The 12,706-nt window shown below is 49.0% G+C and overlaps 1 protein-coding gene across 1 annotated transcript in view; it reads left to right on the top strand.

Annotated features, from left to right (window-relative positions):
* The window catches only part of LOC144095630 (tight junction protein 1-like), a 432,906-nt gene that overhangs the window by 143,834 nt on the left and 276,366 nt on the right, over window positions 1-12,706 (top strand). The window contains exons 10-11 of the mRNA XM_077629302.1: window positions 1,065-1,113; window positions 8,024-8,183. Of these exons, the coding sequence (XP_077485428.1) occupies window positions 1,065-1,113; window positions 8,024-8,183 (209 nt within the window). The remainder of the gene's footprint in view (window positions 1-1,064; window positions 1,114-8,023; window positions 8,184-12,706) is intronic.

Genomic DNA, 12,706 nt, shown 5'->3' on the forward strand with positions numbered 1-12,706 from the left:
GAAAAACAAATGTTTCTTTGTTGACCTATATTCGGAGTCAAACTTTTTCTTTGCCCGGTGGGGGTCGCGAGGGGAGGATCGGCTTACAATTTGCGATATACTGTAGCTCAGTGCTTCGGCCCATACCTTCACTGGCCATGCACTTGTGGTGAAGTGCATATGAAGGCGAATAATAATGAGTGTCGTCATGTGCAGTGCTCCCGCTTGTGATGCTTGGCCGTACCTTGCTGGTGCGACATGCGAGATAATTTAGCAATTTAAAGTCGGGGAAAGTACAATCAGATACTGTTAGCCTGCAAGAGGTGTATAGGAAAGGGGGGACCACAAAAACGGAACCCAGTTTGAGAACCCCTGCTCAAGAGGGCAGTATGAAGATTGTATATAGCCAGCACTCACATATGGGTTGGAAATTGGGGGGCTAACAAAAATGCTTGAAATGAAATTGAAAGTAATACAGTGAGCTGTTGGAAAGGAAAATAATAGATGTAGATTATTTAGCAATTTAAAGTCGGGGAAAGTACAACCAGATACTGTGAGCCTGCAAGAGATGTATAGGAAAGGGGGGACCACAAAAACGGAACCCTGTTTGAGAAACCCTGCTCAAGAGGGCAGTATGAAGATTGTATATAGCCAGCACTCATATATGGGTTGGAAATTGGGGGGTTTTTAAAAAGGCTTGAAATGAAATTGAAAGTAATACAGTGAGCTATGGAAAGGAAAATAATAGGTGTAGCATTAAGAGACAGGAAGAGGGCAGAGTGGGTGAAGGAACAAGAGTTGATGACATCTTAGTCGAAATCAAGAGGAAGAAATGGGCTTGAGCAGGGCTTGTAATGTGAAGTCAAGGTAACTGATGATCCCAAATAAAAAACCAAAAGAAAACTTTTTTGTAGCAAAAAGTCAGTGGGGAGGAGGATGTCTGCAGGGATGAGATGGCCGCAGCTGGCAGATTACAAGGTTAACTGGGGTGTCATTGGGAGCAGTGCACACATTTGGGCATTTTGTTGTGTTGGCCATCTTAGCGGCTTAAAAATGTGACGCATTAGTATGCTTGTTGTGTGCAGAGTACAGCCCTGATGGCAAGGAGGACCCCCTGGCTCGCTGGAGTTCAGCGTAAGTGAGGTCATTGTGCATTGGATATAGTTTTGTTGTCAACCATCAGCTGCTGAGGTACTGCAAAATGGCATTCCTCTGGGCCAGTTGGTATGAATCCATCTTTGGGCCAGCGTGAACTTTGGGATGCATCAATGTAGACAGACACATGCAACACTGAACACACAGCTGTTTTTTTTTCTTCACAACATAGGATCTAGGCCACAAAACAGACAGTGAAAGCTGTGTGTTCAGTGTTCCATGTGTCTGTCTACGTTCATGCGTCCCAAAGTTTATGCTGGCCCAAAGAGAGCTGCTGAGGCTTGTGGGTAGAGTATCGTTCATACTTGTGAGTTGCGGATTATGTGCAACTGCTTTCAACTTTTGACCAAGAAGCGGGTTGACAGTGCTACTGTTCACGTTAAGAAACAAGAGATATGGGTACTCTCCCATAGCGTTTCGTTTAGAACGAGAGTTGTTGGTCTTAAAGGGACTCTGAAATGCCTTCTGAGGCGATTATATGAACTCGCTCAATCATTGCATTGTGTTGTTATTGTAATGTTAACCAAATGTAGGTTAATGCTGAGGCGGCGGCGAAACCACGGCGGCGACCGAGTCTCTCGTCTGTTCAGGTCAGCAGGCGCTCGGTCTGAGCGATGGCAGTGCGGCTACCTCTTCTTCTTCTTTTCCTCAGTAAATATAGGATGACGCCCTTCTTCTTCACAATGGCCCCGGGGAAAAAAGGAGTCATCCTGGCACGACCCATGGTGCCGACAACACAACCGGGTCATAGTATGGCTTGAGTCGTTGGACATGCACAGTCTTGCGACCATGTCGGCGAAGATCGGAAGAAGGTGTGAGGGGCTCAATAAGGTAGTTCATGGAGGATGTGTGCTCCAGGACGCGGTAGGGGCCATGGTATTGCGAAAGAAGTTTCTTTGAGAGGCCCGGGAGCAGTGGAAGGAATCCACAGCCAGACAAGTGAACCAGGTGGGAAATCCGGATCAAGCTGACCATCGTCATGGCGGTGTTTCTGGCACCCCTGAGTGTCTGCCGTGAGCGACCGTGCAATCTGGCGGCAGTCTTCGGTGTGCTGGGCAGCTTCAGAAATAGTTGTACACTCAGATGAGGCAGGGCGGTATGGAAGAACTGTGTCGATGGGAGCGGATGGATGTCGGCCGTAGAGCAGAAAAAATGGGGAGAAACCGGTGGTGGACTGAGTAGCAGTGTTGTAGGCGTACGTAATATAGGGTAGAACGAGGTCCCAGTTCGTGTGGTTGGCAGCAACGTACATCGCCAGCATGTCGCTTAGAGTGTGATTAAATTGTTCAGTTAGACCGTTTGTTTGCGGGTGGTAGGCTGTACAAGTCCAATGAATGATATTGGACTCAGCGAGTAGAGCTTTAACGACATCAGACAAGAATACGCATCCTCTGTCACTGAGGAGTTCACGAGGAGCACAGTGGCAAAGTATAAAGCGCTGCAAAATGAAGGACGGTACTTCACGAGCTATAGCAGTAGGGAGCTCGGCGATTTCTGCATACCGGGTCAGGTGGTAATGGCAACAATGACCCAGCGGTTGCCAGCAGCGGTGTATGGCAGAGGGCCGTATATATCGATGCCAACACGGTTGAAGGGGCGAGGAGGACACTGTAGTGGCTGCAACTGTCCAGCAGAGTGATGAGGCAGTTGCTTACGGCGTTGCCAGGACGGGCAGGAGCGGACGTACTTGAGGATGAAATTATATATGCCTCGCCTCTAGTACCGGAGACGGATGCAATTGTACGTCTTGAAGACATCAGCGTAGCCGCATTGCGGGTCAGCTTGGAAACAGGTGCAGAATTGGTACCGGAGATGTCGGGGGATGATGAGAAGCCATTTTCGTCCGTCAGAGTTATAGTTGCGCCGATAGAGTAGATCATCGCGAATTGTAAAATGTGAAGCTTGGCGACGAAGGGCGCGGGATGCTGGAGGCTTAGATGGGTCAGAGAGAAAGTCAAGAAGAAGGCAATCCATTCATCGTTATGCTGCTCAGAAGGCATGTTGCAGGTGGTGAGCGAAGGCACAGAGGATTCGAGGGCAGAGAGGCTGGCAAGCTCGGTCGGTATCGGGGAGCGGGACAGGGCATCAGCGTCCTGATGCTTGCAGCCCGACCGATATAAGATACGTGTGTTATACTCTTGGAGGCAGAGAGCCCATCGAGCCAGGTGACCAGGGGGATCTTTGAGCGAACAAAGCCAACAAAGGCCATGATGGTCGGTGACCACGTCAAACGGACGGCCATAGAGATAAGGTCGAAACTTTCCAATTGCCCAGACAATGGCCAAGCACTCTTTTTCCGTCACAGAGAAGTTGGATTCAGATTTCATGAGGGTGCGGCTGGCGTAAGCAACCACATATTCCTCGAATCCAGACTTGCATTGGGCGAGCACAGCCCCGAGGCAAATGCCACTGGCGTCCGTGTGTACTTCAGTTGGGGCTTGCGGGTCGAAGGGACGCAAGATGGGTGGTGCCGTGAGGAGATTGCGCAAGGTGTTGTAGGCGTCGTCGCAGGCAGGCGACCAACTCGAAAGATCCACATTGCTGCTGAGAAGCTCAGTTAAAGGGGCAGCAATGGTTGCAAAGTTGCGAATAAAACGTCGAAAATAGGAACAGAGGCCTAGGAAGCTGCGCAGTTCCTTAATGCAAGTAGGTTTTGGAAACGCAGTCACAGCACGAAGTTTGGCGGTGTCGGGATGGACGCCCTCTTTTGACACAACGTGGCCTGAAATTGTCAGCTCACGAGCAGCAAATCGACACTTTGTTAAGTTCAGTTGAAGGCTGGCGTCCGTAAGGCATGTTAAGATATGCTTCAGCCGGGATAGATGAGTGGCAAAGTCGGGCGAAAATATCACGATGTTGTCGAGATAACACAGGCACGACTTCCATTTCAGGCCACGCAAAATGCTGTCCATCATGCACTCAAAAGTAGCTGGAGCATTACAGAGGCCAAAAGGCATGACGGTAAATTCATACAGGCCATAATGGGTCACAAATGCGGTTTTAGGGTGGTCGTCGGCTACCATGGGGACCTGCCAGTACCCAGAGCGTAAGTTGAGAGAAGAGAAGAGTTCCGCTCTTTGAAGGCAGTCCAGAGCATCATCAAAGCGCGGAAGAGGGTAAACATCCTTTCGTGTGACCTTATTCAGGCGGCGGTAATCAATGCAGATACGAACAGAGCCATCTTTCTTTTTCACGAGGACCACGGGCGAAGCCCAGGCACTGTGTGAGGCCTGGATCATGCCTTTTTGAAGTATGGTGTCAACTTGGTCGTGAATAACTTGGCGCTCACTGGCTGGGACACGATATGGGCGCTGGCGCAGAGGGTTGTGGTCACCGGTGTCGATATGGTGGGCGACAGTCGACGTGCGGGTCGAAGTGGGTTGGTGTGAATTGAAGGAGGAACGAAATTGATGAAGCAGAGCGAGAAGTTGAGTTCGTTGAGGTGCAGGAAGAGAGGCGTCGATGGAGGGAAGGAAAACGTCTGGAGACGAAGTGTCGGGTGCAGGAACCAGCGGGCTGAGGGCATCGATGTCAAGGGACGGGGAATCGTCATTTTCATCGCGGTAGAGAATGAAGTCAATGATTTGCACGGTACCAAGGCACTCACCGCGACGCACAGCGGAAGCATATGTAAACGGATTGGTCATGAACAACGCGCTAAGGCCAGCTGACAGAGTGAGGACGGCGTAAGGTATGGACAGGTACTTGTGGCACAGAAAGAGGGGCGATAGTGTAAAAAGTATGTTGCCGTCGCGAACAAGGTCAGAAGTGAGGGGCACAAGAACAGAAGAACAGGCAGGCAGTTCAGTGTCCTCGGCAATGACGGCTTTGGCAGGAGCAGCAGAAGGGGCATCGGGCGGCGAGGAACCGCTGAGCGCAAAAACTCAAGTGCAGCACGAGCACAATCGATGACTGCGTTATGGCGCGACAGGAAGTCCCAACCCAAGATGATCTCATGAGAAAAGGTTGGTAAAATGACGAATTCAATCACTTCGAGGATTTCCTGAATAACGACGCGAGCCGTACATGCCGCTAACGGCGCAATAGCCTGCGCGCTTGCGGTGTGCAGCGAAAATCCAGAAAGTGGGGTTGTCACTTTTTGCAAGGAGCGGCAAAAGGAGGAGGCCATGGCAGAAATAGCAGCACCGGTGTCGACAAGCGCCATAACAGAAACACCCTCTACGGAAACGGCGATCAGATTGGTGGGACATAACTAAGGCCTTGGACATTTCGCTGGTGGCGCAGTTCTTGCCTCAGGAACTGCGGCACCTAGTTTTCCTCTTGCGAAAGATTCGGGTGCCGACGCATGGGAGAAAGGGCGCAGTTACGAGGAGTAGGTGAGCGCCGGATGGAGAAGGTGGTGCGATCAGGGGAAAGCGGGCGACTCTGTGGCGGCTCGGCTGGCGGTGAGTAGTCACTGGGAGGAGGCCAGCAACCGGCAACTGGGGAGATTGGAGCACGACGACGGCAAAGCCGGGCCACATGACCAGGCAGTCCGCAAAAGTAACAAATAGGCCGATTGTCACTAGTACGCCAGGGATTGCCGAATTGTCGAAGCAGTCGCAAAAAAGGTGTCGGAGTGTGAGGAACTTGAGGGGGAGCATAGGTTGGGCGGTAGTTGGATGGCCGCGGCCGTGCGACGGCGGCAGCGACAGGTGCGGGCGGCTGTGCTGGTGCGGGCAGAGAGACCTGTGGAAGGGCCTCAGCCACTTGTTCGCTGATGGCAGTGCGAAGGTCGGGCGCCAGGAATGGATACTGCACGGAGGGGGTTGGCAGAAGCGCATGTTGTTGGGTGAGTCGGTCGTACATCGTTGAGTAAAGGTACTGCAAAATAATGCAAACATGGACGAGAAGGGCACAAGGACGGGCGCAGCTGACGTGCAACTTCCTCACGCACGAAATCTTTGATGTGCGCCAGCAGTTGCGAGTGGTCGGGTGCAGCCGACAGGCCAGCAAGCGACTCGACAGGCGCTGCTGCGTGCTGGCGAGTGCTGAGCTTCTGCTTGTGCAGCTCATCATAGCTCTGGCAGAGACTGACGACTTCGGCAACGGTGCGGAGATCTCATGACAGCAGCATCTGAAAGGCGTCATCCTCGATGCCTTTCAGAATATGCTTGATCTTGTCCGCCTCAGACATCTGGGCGTTGACGCGCGAGCATAGGTTGACCACGTCTTCATTGTAGCTGGTGAACGCCTCACCTGACTACTGAGAGCGCTCGCGCAAGCGGTGTTCGGCGCGTAGCTTGCACACAGCAGGACGTCCGAACACTTCGGTGAGGTTCGCCTTAAAAGCAGTCCACGTGGAGAAGTCTGCTTCGTGGTTTCGAAACCACAGGTTGGCAATGCCGGTCAAATAAAAGATGACATTGTTCAACTTGGTGGTTTCGTCCCACTTGTTATATGTGCTCACCCGCTCGTATGATGTGAGCCAGTACCGCCGAAGAGTGCCGAGTCCTGCTGCCGGAACAGAGGACTGGTGAGCCAACCTGCACGGCTTGGTGGTGGGTGGCTTCAGGCATAGCAGGCATAGCAGGGGTCGGTAGCGTGCGGTTGCGCAGGTCCAGGGTGGTATGAGGATGCTAAACCGAACCTCCACCAAATGTAACGTTAACCAAATGTAGGTTAATTAATGCTGAGGCGGCAGCGAACCACGGCGGCGACCGAGTCTCTCGTCTGTCGAGTCTCTCGTCTGTTCCCCCCCCGGGGAATTCCAGCGTGCGTCAGCAGCCGGTCTGGCAGAGGAGTGCCTACCTTTCAGCGTGCAAAAAAAAGTGATGAGAGGAGAGGGAAAGGTGCAAAGACACTGATACTCAAATTTTGACTACGATAATGCAGCTTTCACTAAGCACAGGAAAAAAAATTTTTGCTTGAGGATATTTTGTGGAGCGGTGTCCTTTAACATCACAGGCATACTGCAACTTTTTTGAGAACTCCTTTCAGAGCCCCTTCAACCGGTGACTGCAGCAAGAAGCTGGTTGCAGGACAAGCTTCCATTAACTTCTGAGACACTGCTGATTGGTTTAACAGTTTATGACTTGAGGTCTCAAGGCTGAAACCGTCACTTTTTGACCAGAATGGTCACACAAGCTCTGCAACTCACAGGTGTGGGTGGGCTTCATAGCTTTGATGGGCACTGTACAGAGGAGGGCTATGAAATGTGTTTGTTTGGCATTTCTGCAGTGTTGCTGCTTTTGTGCCAACGGCGGCTCAGGAGATAAGCAGATTTGAATAGCTATCTGATATCTGTTTCTGTGCATTCCGTGCAACTTGGGAGGCATGCAGAAGGCAAGCAAATCAAAAACATGGTGCCAGTGGACTTGGTCACAGCATCGCAGAAAATTCTACAAAGACAGCTAAAGGAGTGCATACCCCATTCTCGCTGCATTTCATTTCATTCTGGTACAGCTTTTCTCATTTATTCTTCGACTGGCAAGAGTTATCAGGGGTTAGGGCATGTGATGCAAATGCAAGATGGTCATTGAAGGAGCTGCAGAGAGTGGGATAGGCAGGAAAGATTAAGTGAACATGACAAGAATGATGATGATCCTTGCGGACTAACAGTATCATGAAGATTGCAACTGAGTGTTGTGGTTCAGCTCCCAATTCATTTTGTAATCTTATTTGTGCCATGCTCATGTGCTACGTTGCTTTATTTCTGCATTTTCAACTGTTTATGAATTTTATTTTCTCTGGGTTCTTCAGTAGTGTGTTGTCAAGTTTTGTACTCTTGTATTTACCTCTCTGTAGCTAAACTGCTGAATTTGTTCGTTTTCTAACTCGGCATTTGTGCATCCGGACCTCCTGCAATTCTGTGTACTAAATGTGTACCACGCATAGCAGTTTATATGATGGTGATGATGTAACCTCGGTGGTTTTGGGTGCCATGCAGGGGTGCTGAGCCACGACTTGTGTGCTTCCACAAGGAAGGCGGCAGCAACGTTGGTCTGCGTCTCACGGGTGGCAACCAAGCTGGCGTATTTGTGACCGCCGCGCAGCCAGGAAGCCCCGCCTCCCTGCAGGGGCTGCAGCCAGGAGACCGACTCCTTAAGGCAAGCGCTCAATGGCCTTTGTCGTTTCAATTAAGGTCTTACAACGGAAATCTTTATTATTAGAGGTATCATAATGAAATTAGGTGTGTATATGTAGTTCTTGCTCTTGTTTTCAAAAATGTATTTAGTTCCAACATGTCTCTCAAGTTCCCATACTCTGGGAAAATAGCTGGACCATTTAGCCTCAATATTTTTTGTTTACAGTTGAAATGGAGCTGTAGCCAAATTCCTGCCATGTGGAGCAGTGCTATTTATATTGTGATTAAAGGAGCTCTCAACAAAGCTGCGATATGCCTAGGATGTTAAGCGGCACCGCTTCACAAATTACCTCCAGCAAGTTTTCTGCATCTTCCCTTTCCTCTCGTCAGTTTTTGCATGCTGAAATGTTGGCGCTCCTCTGCAGTCCTCACTCGCTCTACTGCCAAGGCGTGCGGGTATTCCCGGGGGTCGGAGTTGGCACGGCAAACCAATGATAGCAGTCCGCTGCTGACGTAACGAGTGCTTTATGACGCTTTATTGAATTATGCCGCGAGGTGCGGGAGCTTTTAAAAATGTATTGTAAATTATCGGCTCACTTTTGAGGTCCTCTGCGTGGCATGAATGCTCGGTGGCCTGTACTCTACATAATGCAAGCATTTTATAGCCAACCTGAAGCACCCTTTTCAGGGATCCTTTAAGGTATGTCATCATACAAAAGTGTTCAGTTATGTCCAAGCACCATAATTATGGCATGACTGTTCACAAAATTGGGTATGTTCTACTTAGTCATAAAGAAGAAGCATAGCTCCATAGTGTTAGTTTTTTCTGAATTTGATGGTGTATGATTAAATGAAATTGTGCCATAAAAACATAATGAAATCTTGCGCAAGGCTATTCATATTGGCAAAAAACACGATGTTGAGAGAATCACGTTTGACGTGCTTGCGCCAGCCATTCGAAGGTCATTGTAAAGACCTCAGAAAATGATGAAATGTGGGTGTGTCAAGAGGATTTTACAATAGTGAATAATGCAAGGATGTAGATAAGAACAAGATCAAAATGGCGGCCGTCGGGGATGCGGTTGTAGGAAGCTAGAGGCGCAAAATCCTGCCGAATTATGCTCGGAAATAACCATTTCAGAGCTTCTGAGGCATCAAATACTATAGCGATTATTTAGTAGTTGATGGTTGAATTACACCTTGAAACTTTTTAAGCAGGTACTATTGAGTATGTCTCAGCCAACTAAGCCATTGTTTAAAAATGGAAATTTTGGCATTTTTTTGCTATTTCAAGACCCATTGGATGAGGATAACTGAATCCATGTTTCAAGAACTGTAAAAATGAATGTCTTGGACTAAACTCCACATCGGAAGGGTGACCATTGTGGCCTAGCCTGCCTGCACCTGTGGTAGCCGCACCTGTGTTTTATTTTGCAGCTTTTTCTTGAAGGTAATAATGGAGTAATCTACAGCCTTTATAACAAAGCGCTTGGGAGCTCCGAAATCTTTTGTTATGCTGGTCACTTCGTTGTGAAGGAGCGTACCGCACGCAAGAGAGTAAGCTAAGCACGTTCAGCACAAGGAAAGCATGAATTCAAGAGTTATCTATTGTAGAATGTGTGACTGCAGCAGAGCGTATCGCTTCGAGGTTCACAGCATGCTCCACTGTGAAACCCGCCAGTGACACAGTGTCGAAGGCTGCTATTGCCCCTCTGGTGGTCAAAACCCTTGATTCGCCTGACATCACTGCTGTCATTGGCTTTCTCTTCCTTCCCATCCTTGATGGCTTCAACAATGTTGTCAGTTGTTTGTTCCGTGCAGGTCATCACGTCGTCATCAGCCGTTACTCTTGCTGCTGTGTTACAAAAAGTGACGTACAAGTTCAGTGATTCCTCGAGTTGTGCAGCAGCACTGGGACAGTCGCTGGATCTGCGCGCTCATCAGGTGCATCGCTAGCAGTGTTAGCAAATCCAGCCTTCCACCAGCAATTACGCACGACATCAGATGACACGCTCCACCAAGTGCTCATGACCATTTCAATGGCTTGACGAATGTTTATCTTGGCAGCTCAACCTTCTGCTCAAGGTTTAGCAGAATTCTCTGTAGCATTCTTTTGTGGTGGTGTGCCATGGCAGACCATATTATGCCTTGATCTAATGGCTGCAACAGGGAAGTGCAATTCGGTGGCAAAAAAATTACATTCACGTGCTCTAGCAAAGGGAGTTGTGCGCGGCACTGTTGTCAATAACAAGGGTAGTCTTGGGGTTCTGCAGCCGCATCATTTTCTTCACCTGCAAAAGTCAGGCTTGAAACAACTGCGCTGTTATCCAGGCTTTCCTGTTAGCCACATAGTCAGCAGGAAGGCTACGCACACCTTAGAAGCACCACGGTTTCATAGACCATCTGACCACAAGTGACTTCAGTTTCTCTGTGCCTGCAGTGTTAGAACAAAACAGGAAAGTCAAGCGTTGCTTCGACTTCTTATTTCTTGCCGCTTTTGCAACGATCTGTCTTCTCGCGCAGTGTTTTCTCTGGGAGCAGCTCATAAAAAAAGGCAGTTTCGTCAGTGTTAAATGTATTCTGTGATCCTGCAGGATTTTGAGCAGCTCCGACTTGCACCAGCTGGCAGCAAGATTGCGCGGCATGTCAGCTTCTTCTCCTGCAAAAATTTTTAAAACGATGCCATGGTGTTCTTTGAAACTCTTCAGCCATCCACCGGTCGCCTTGAACTTGTCTTCAACACCGAGTGCATGAGCAAACTCCTTGGCCTTCTCACAGAACAAAGGCCCACTGACAGGAAGTCTTCTCGTGCATACATCTGCGAACCACGAGAATATGGCGGCGTCAACATATGGAAAGTGGCAGTGCGAATCTGCTTCCGTGACGGGTCCATCTCACCTTGTGTCACTTGCGCTTTTATCTTCTCGTTGTCTTTAAAGGGGCCCCAAAACACATTTTCAGTGCATTGTTTTGCCTGTTGGTTGCATAGAAGGAGTTATAGTGATGCTATTAGCATCGGTCGTACCACGTATACTGTGGTTTTTAATATTTTAATTAGCTCACAAAAACAAATTCGTGATGCTGACGGTGTCACCATGCAGTGGTGGCTTTTAGCAGCGGATATGACATCACTTTGTGCGAGCTTGATGATTGGACAAAGGGTAAATATACTGCAAATTTGGTTAATAACTTGAGATACGTTTTGTCAAGCTTTTGTGTTTTATATTGCATTAACCAAACCAGCTTGTTTGCCCTAGATAAAAGCACTGTAAAGCAAGTAAAACAAAAATACACCACTAGAGGCTCTGGCTACCTTTTGCATCGACGGACTTTGCACCTCTCTGTAAACATCCTACGACCTTGCACTACCACTTATGGGTACTCTCCATGTATCTAAAAGTGGCTTTGCAGAGTTGATCCGATCGAGCCATTGCACTCTATAAGCGTTCGTTTCAGTCACAAGGAATGATGCATTCAGTTCACATTTAGTAGACAGTGCGCATCGTCATCTTGTGGAGAATCACCGGGTAGCGGCGCCAGATGGCGCCATGTTCCCATCAACAGCGCGCGCTCCTTGCTCACCTTGACCAACCAGCGCACTAGGGGCGATGATTGGCGGTAAGCAGTAGCAGTACGCGCTATGCTAAATGTGCCTGATATCTTGCGCACGCTGTCAGACCGTCGCAGTGTCTCGCGCTCGAGATGGGATCCATAAGTAAGGGAACGTCACTGATCAGAGTTCCCTTCTGCACCGTCGTGGTGACGATGAAGCATCGCTGGGTCAGCTGGGCGTTCACATGGTCGTTGTAACCATGCAAACGGCGCCGCCAGCCTTGGCATAAACGAGTTACAGAGAACAGGCGACCATGTTGTGTAAACTTCCGCCACGTGCTAAGATAGGCTGTTTTGATTGGTCGCACAGTGTGTCGTCATTGGGAGAGTGAAATGGGAATAGGAAGCTGTACGAAAATAGAGTTGAGGGCAGCATTTTGTTTGCTTGTATTTTGAAATTCCTTCATTGAATAACTCCCGTTCCTATGCATCGATTCTCGTAATTCTTTTTGAGTCAGCATCTGTGCGACATAAAGAATCCATCTGAAGCGTAACCGGAATCCATTCAAGCGATGTTTCGCAGCCCCTTTAAGGAATGTTGACAGCGTCGATGAACTGATTCCATACTGCTCTGCGACGTCTTTCTTTCTACAACCACTTGCAACAGTACTGATAATCTTCAACTTCTCGTCAAGGGAGAATGGCCTTCGCTTTGATGTCCCTGCACTGCTGACACTCATCGCACCAATCCACACTAAAAACTGCTCCAAACACGCTGAAGACCAAAGAGAAAATGGCTAAAACTACGTGTGTTCAACTTGGTTAACCGGTGCGCAAACGAATGCTCAGGCAAAACGCATAAGTCCGGCTCAATGCAGGGAGAAGAGAAGTGCTGCCAAGCACTTGCTGAGGGTTACGTCTTCCATCAACCACCGTGCTTGCACGTGCTGTTCAGAGTTCGCCACTTTTGGCTAGCATGTATACATAGATTAT

This window comes from Amblyomma americanum, chromosome 6 (assembly GCF_052857255.1).
Source record: "Amblyomma americanum isolate KBUSLIRL-KWMA chromosome 6, ASM5285725v1, whole genome shotgun sequence".
NCBI classification, from domain to species: Eukaryota; Metazoa; Arthropoda; class Arachnida; order Ixodida; family Ixodidae; genus Amblyomma; species Amblyomma americanum.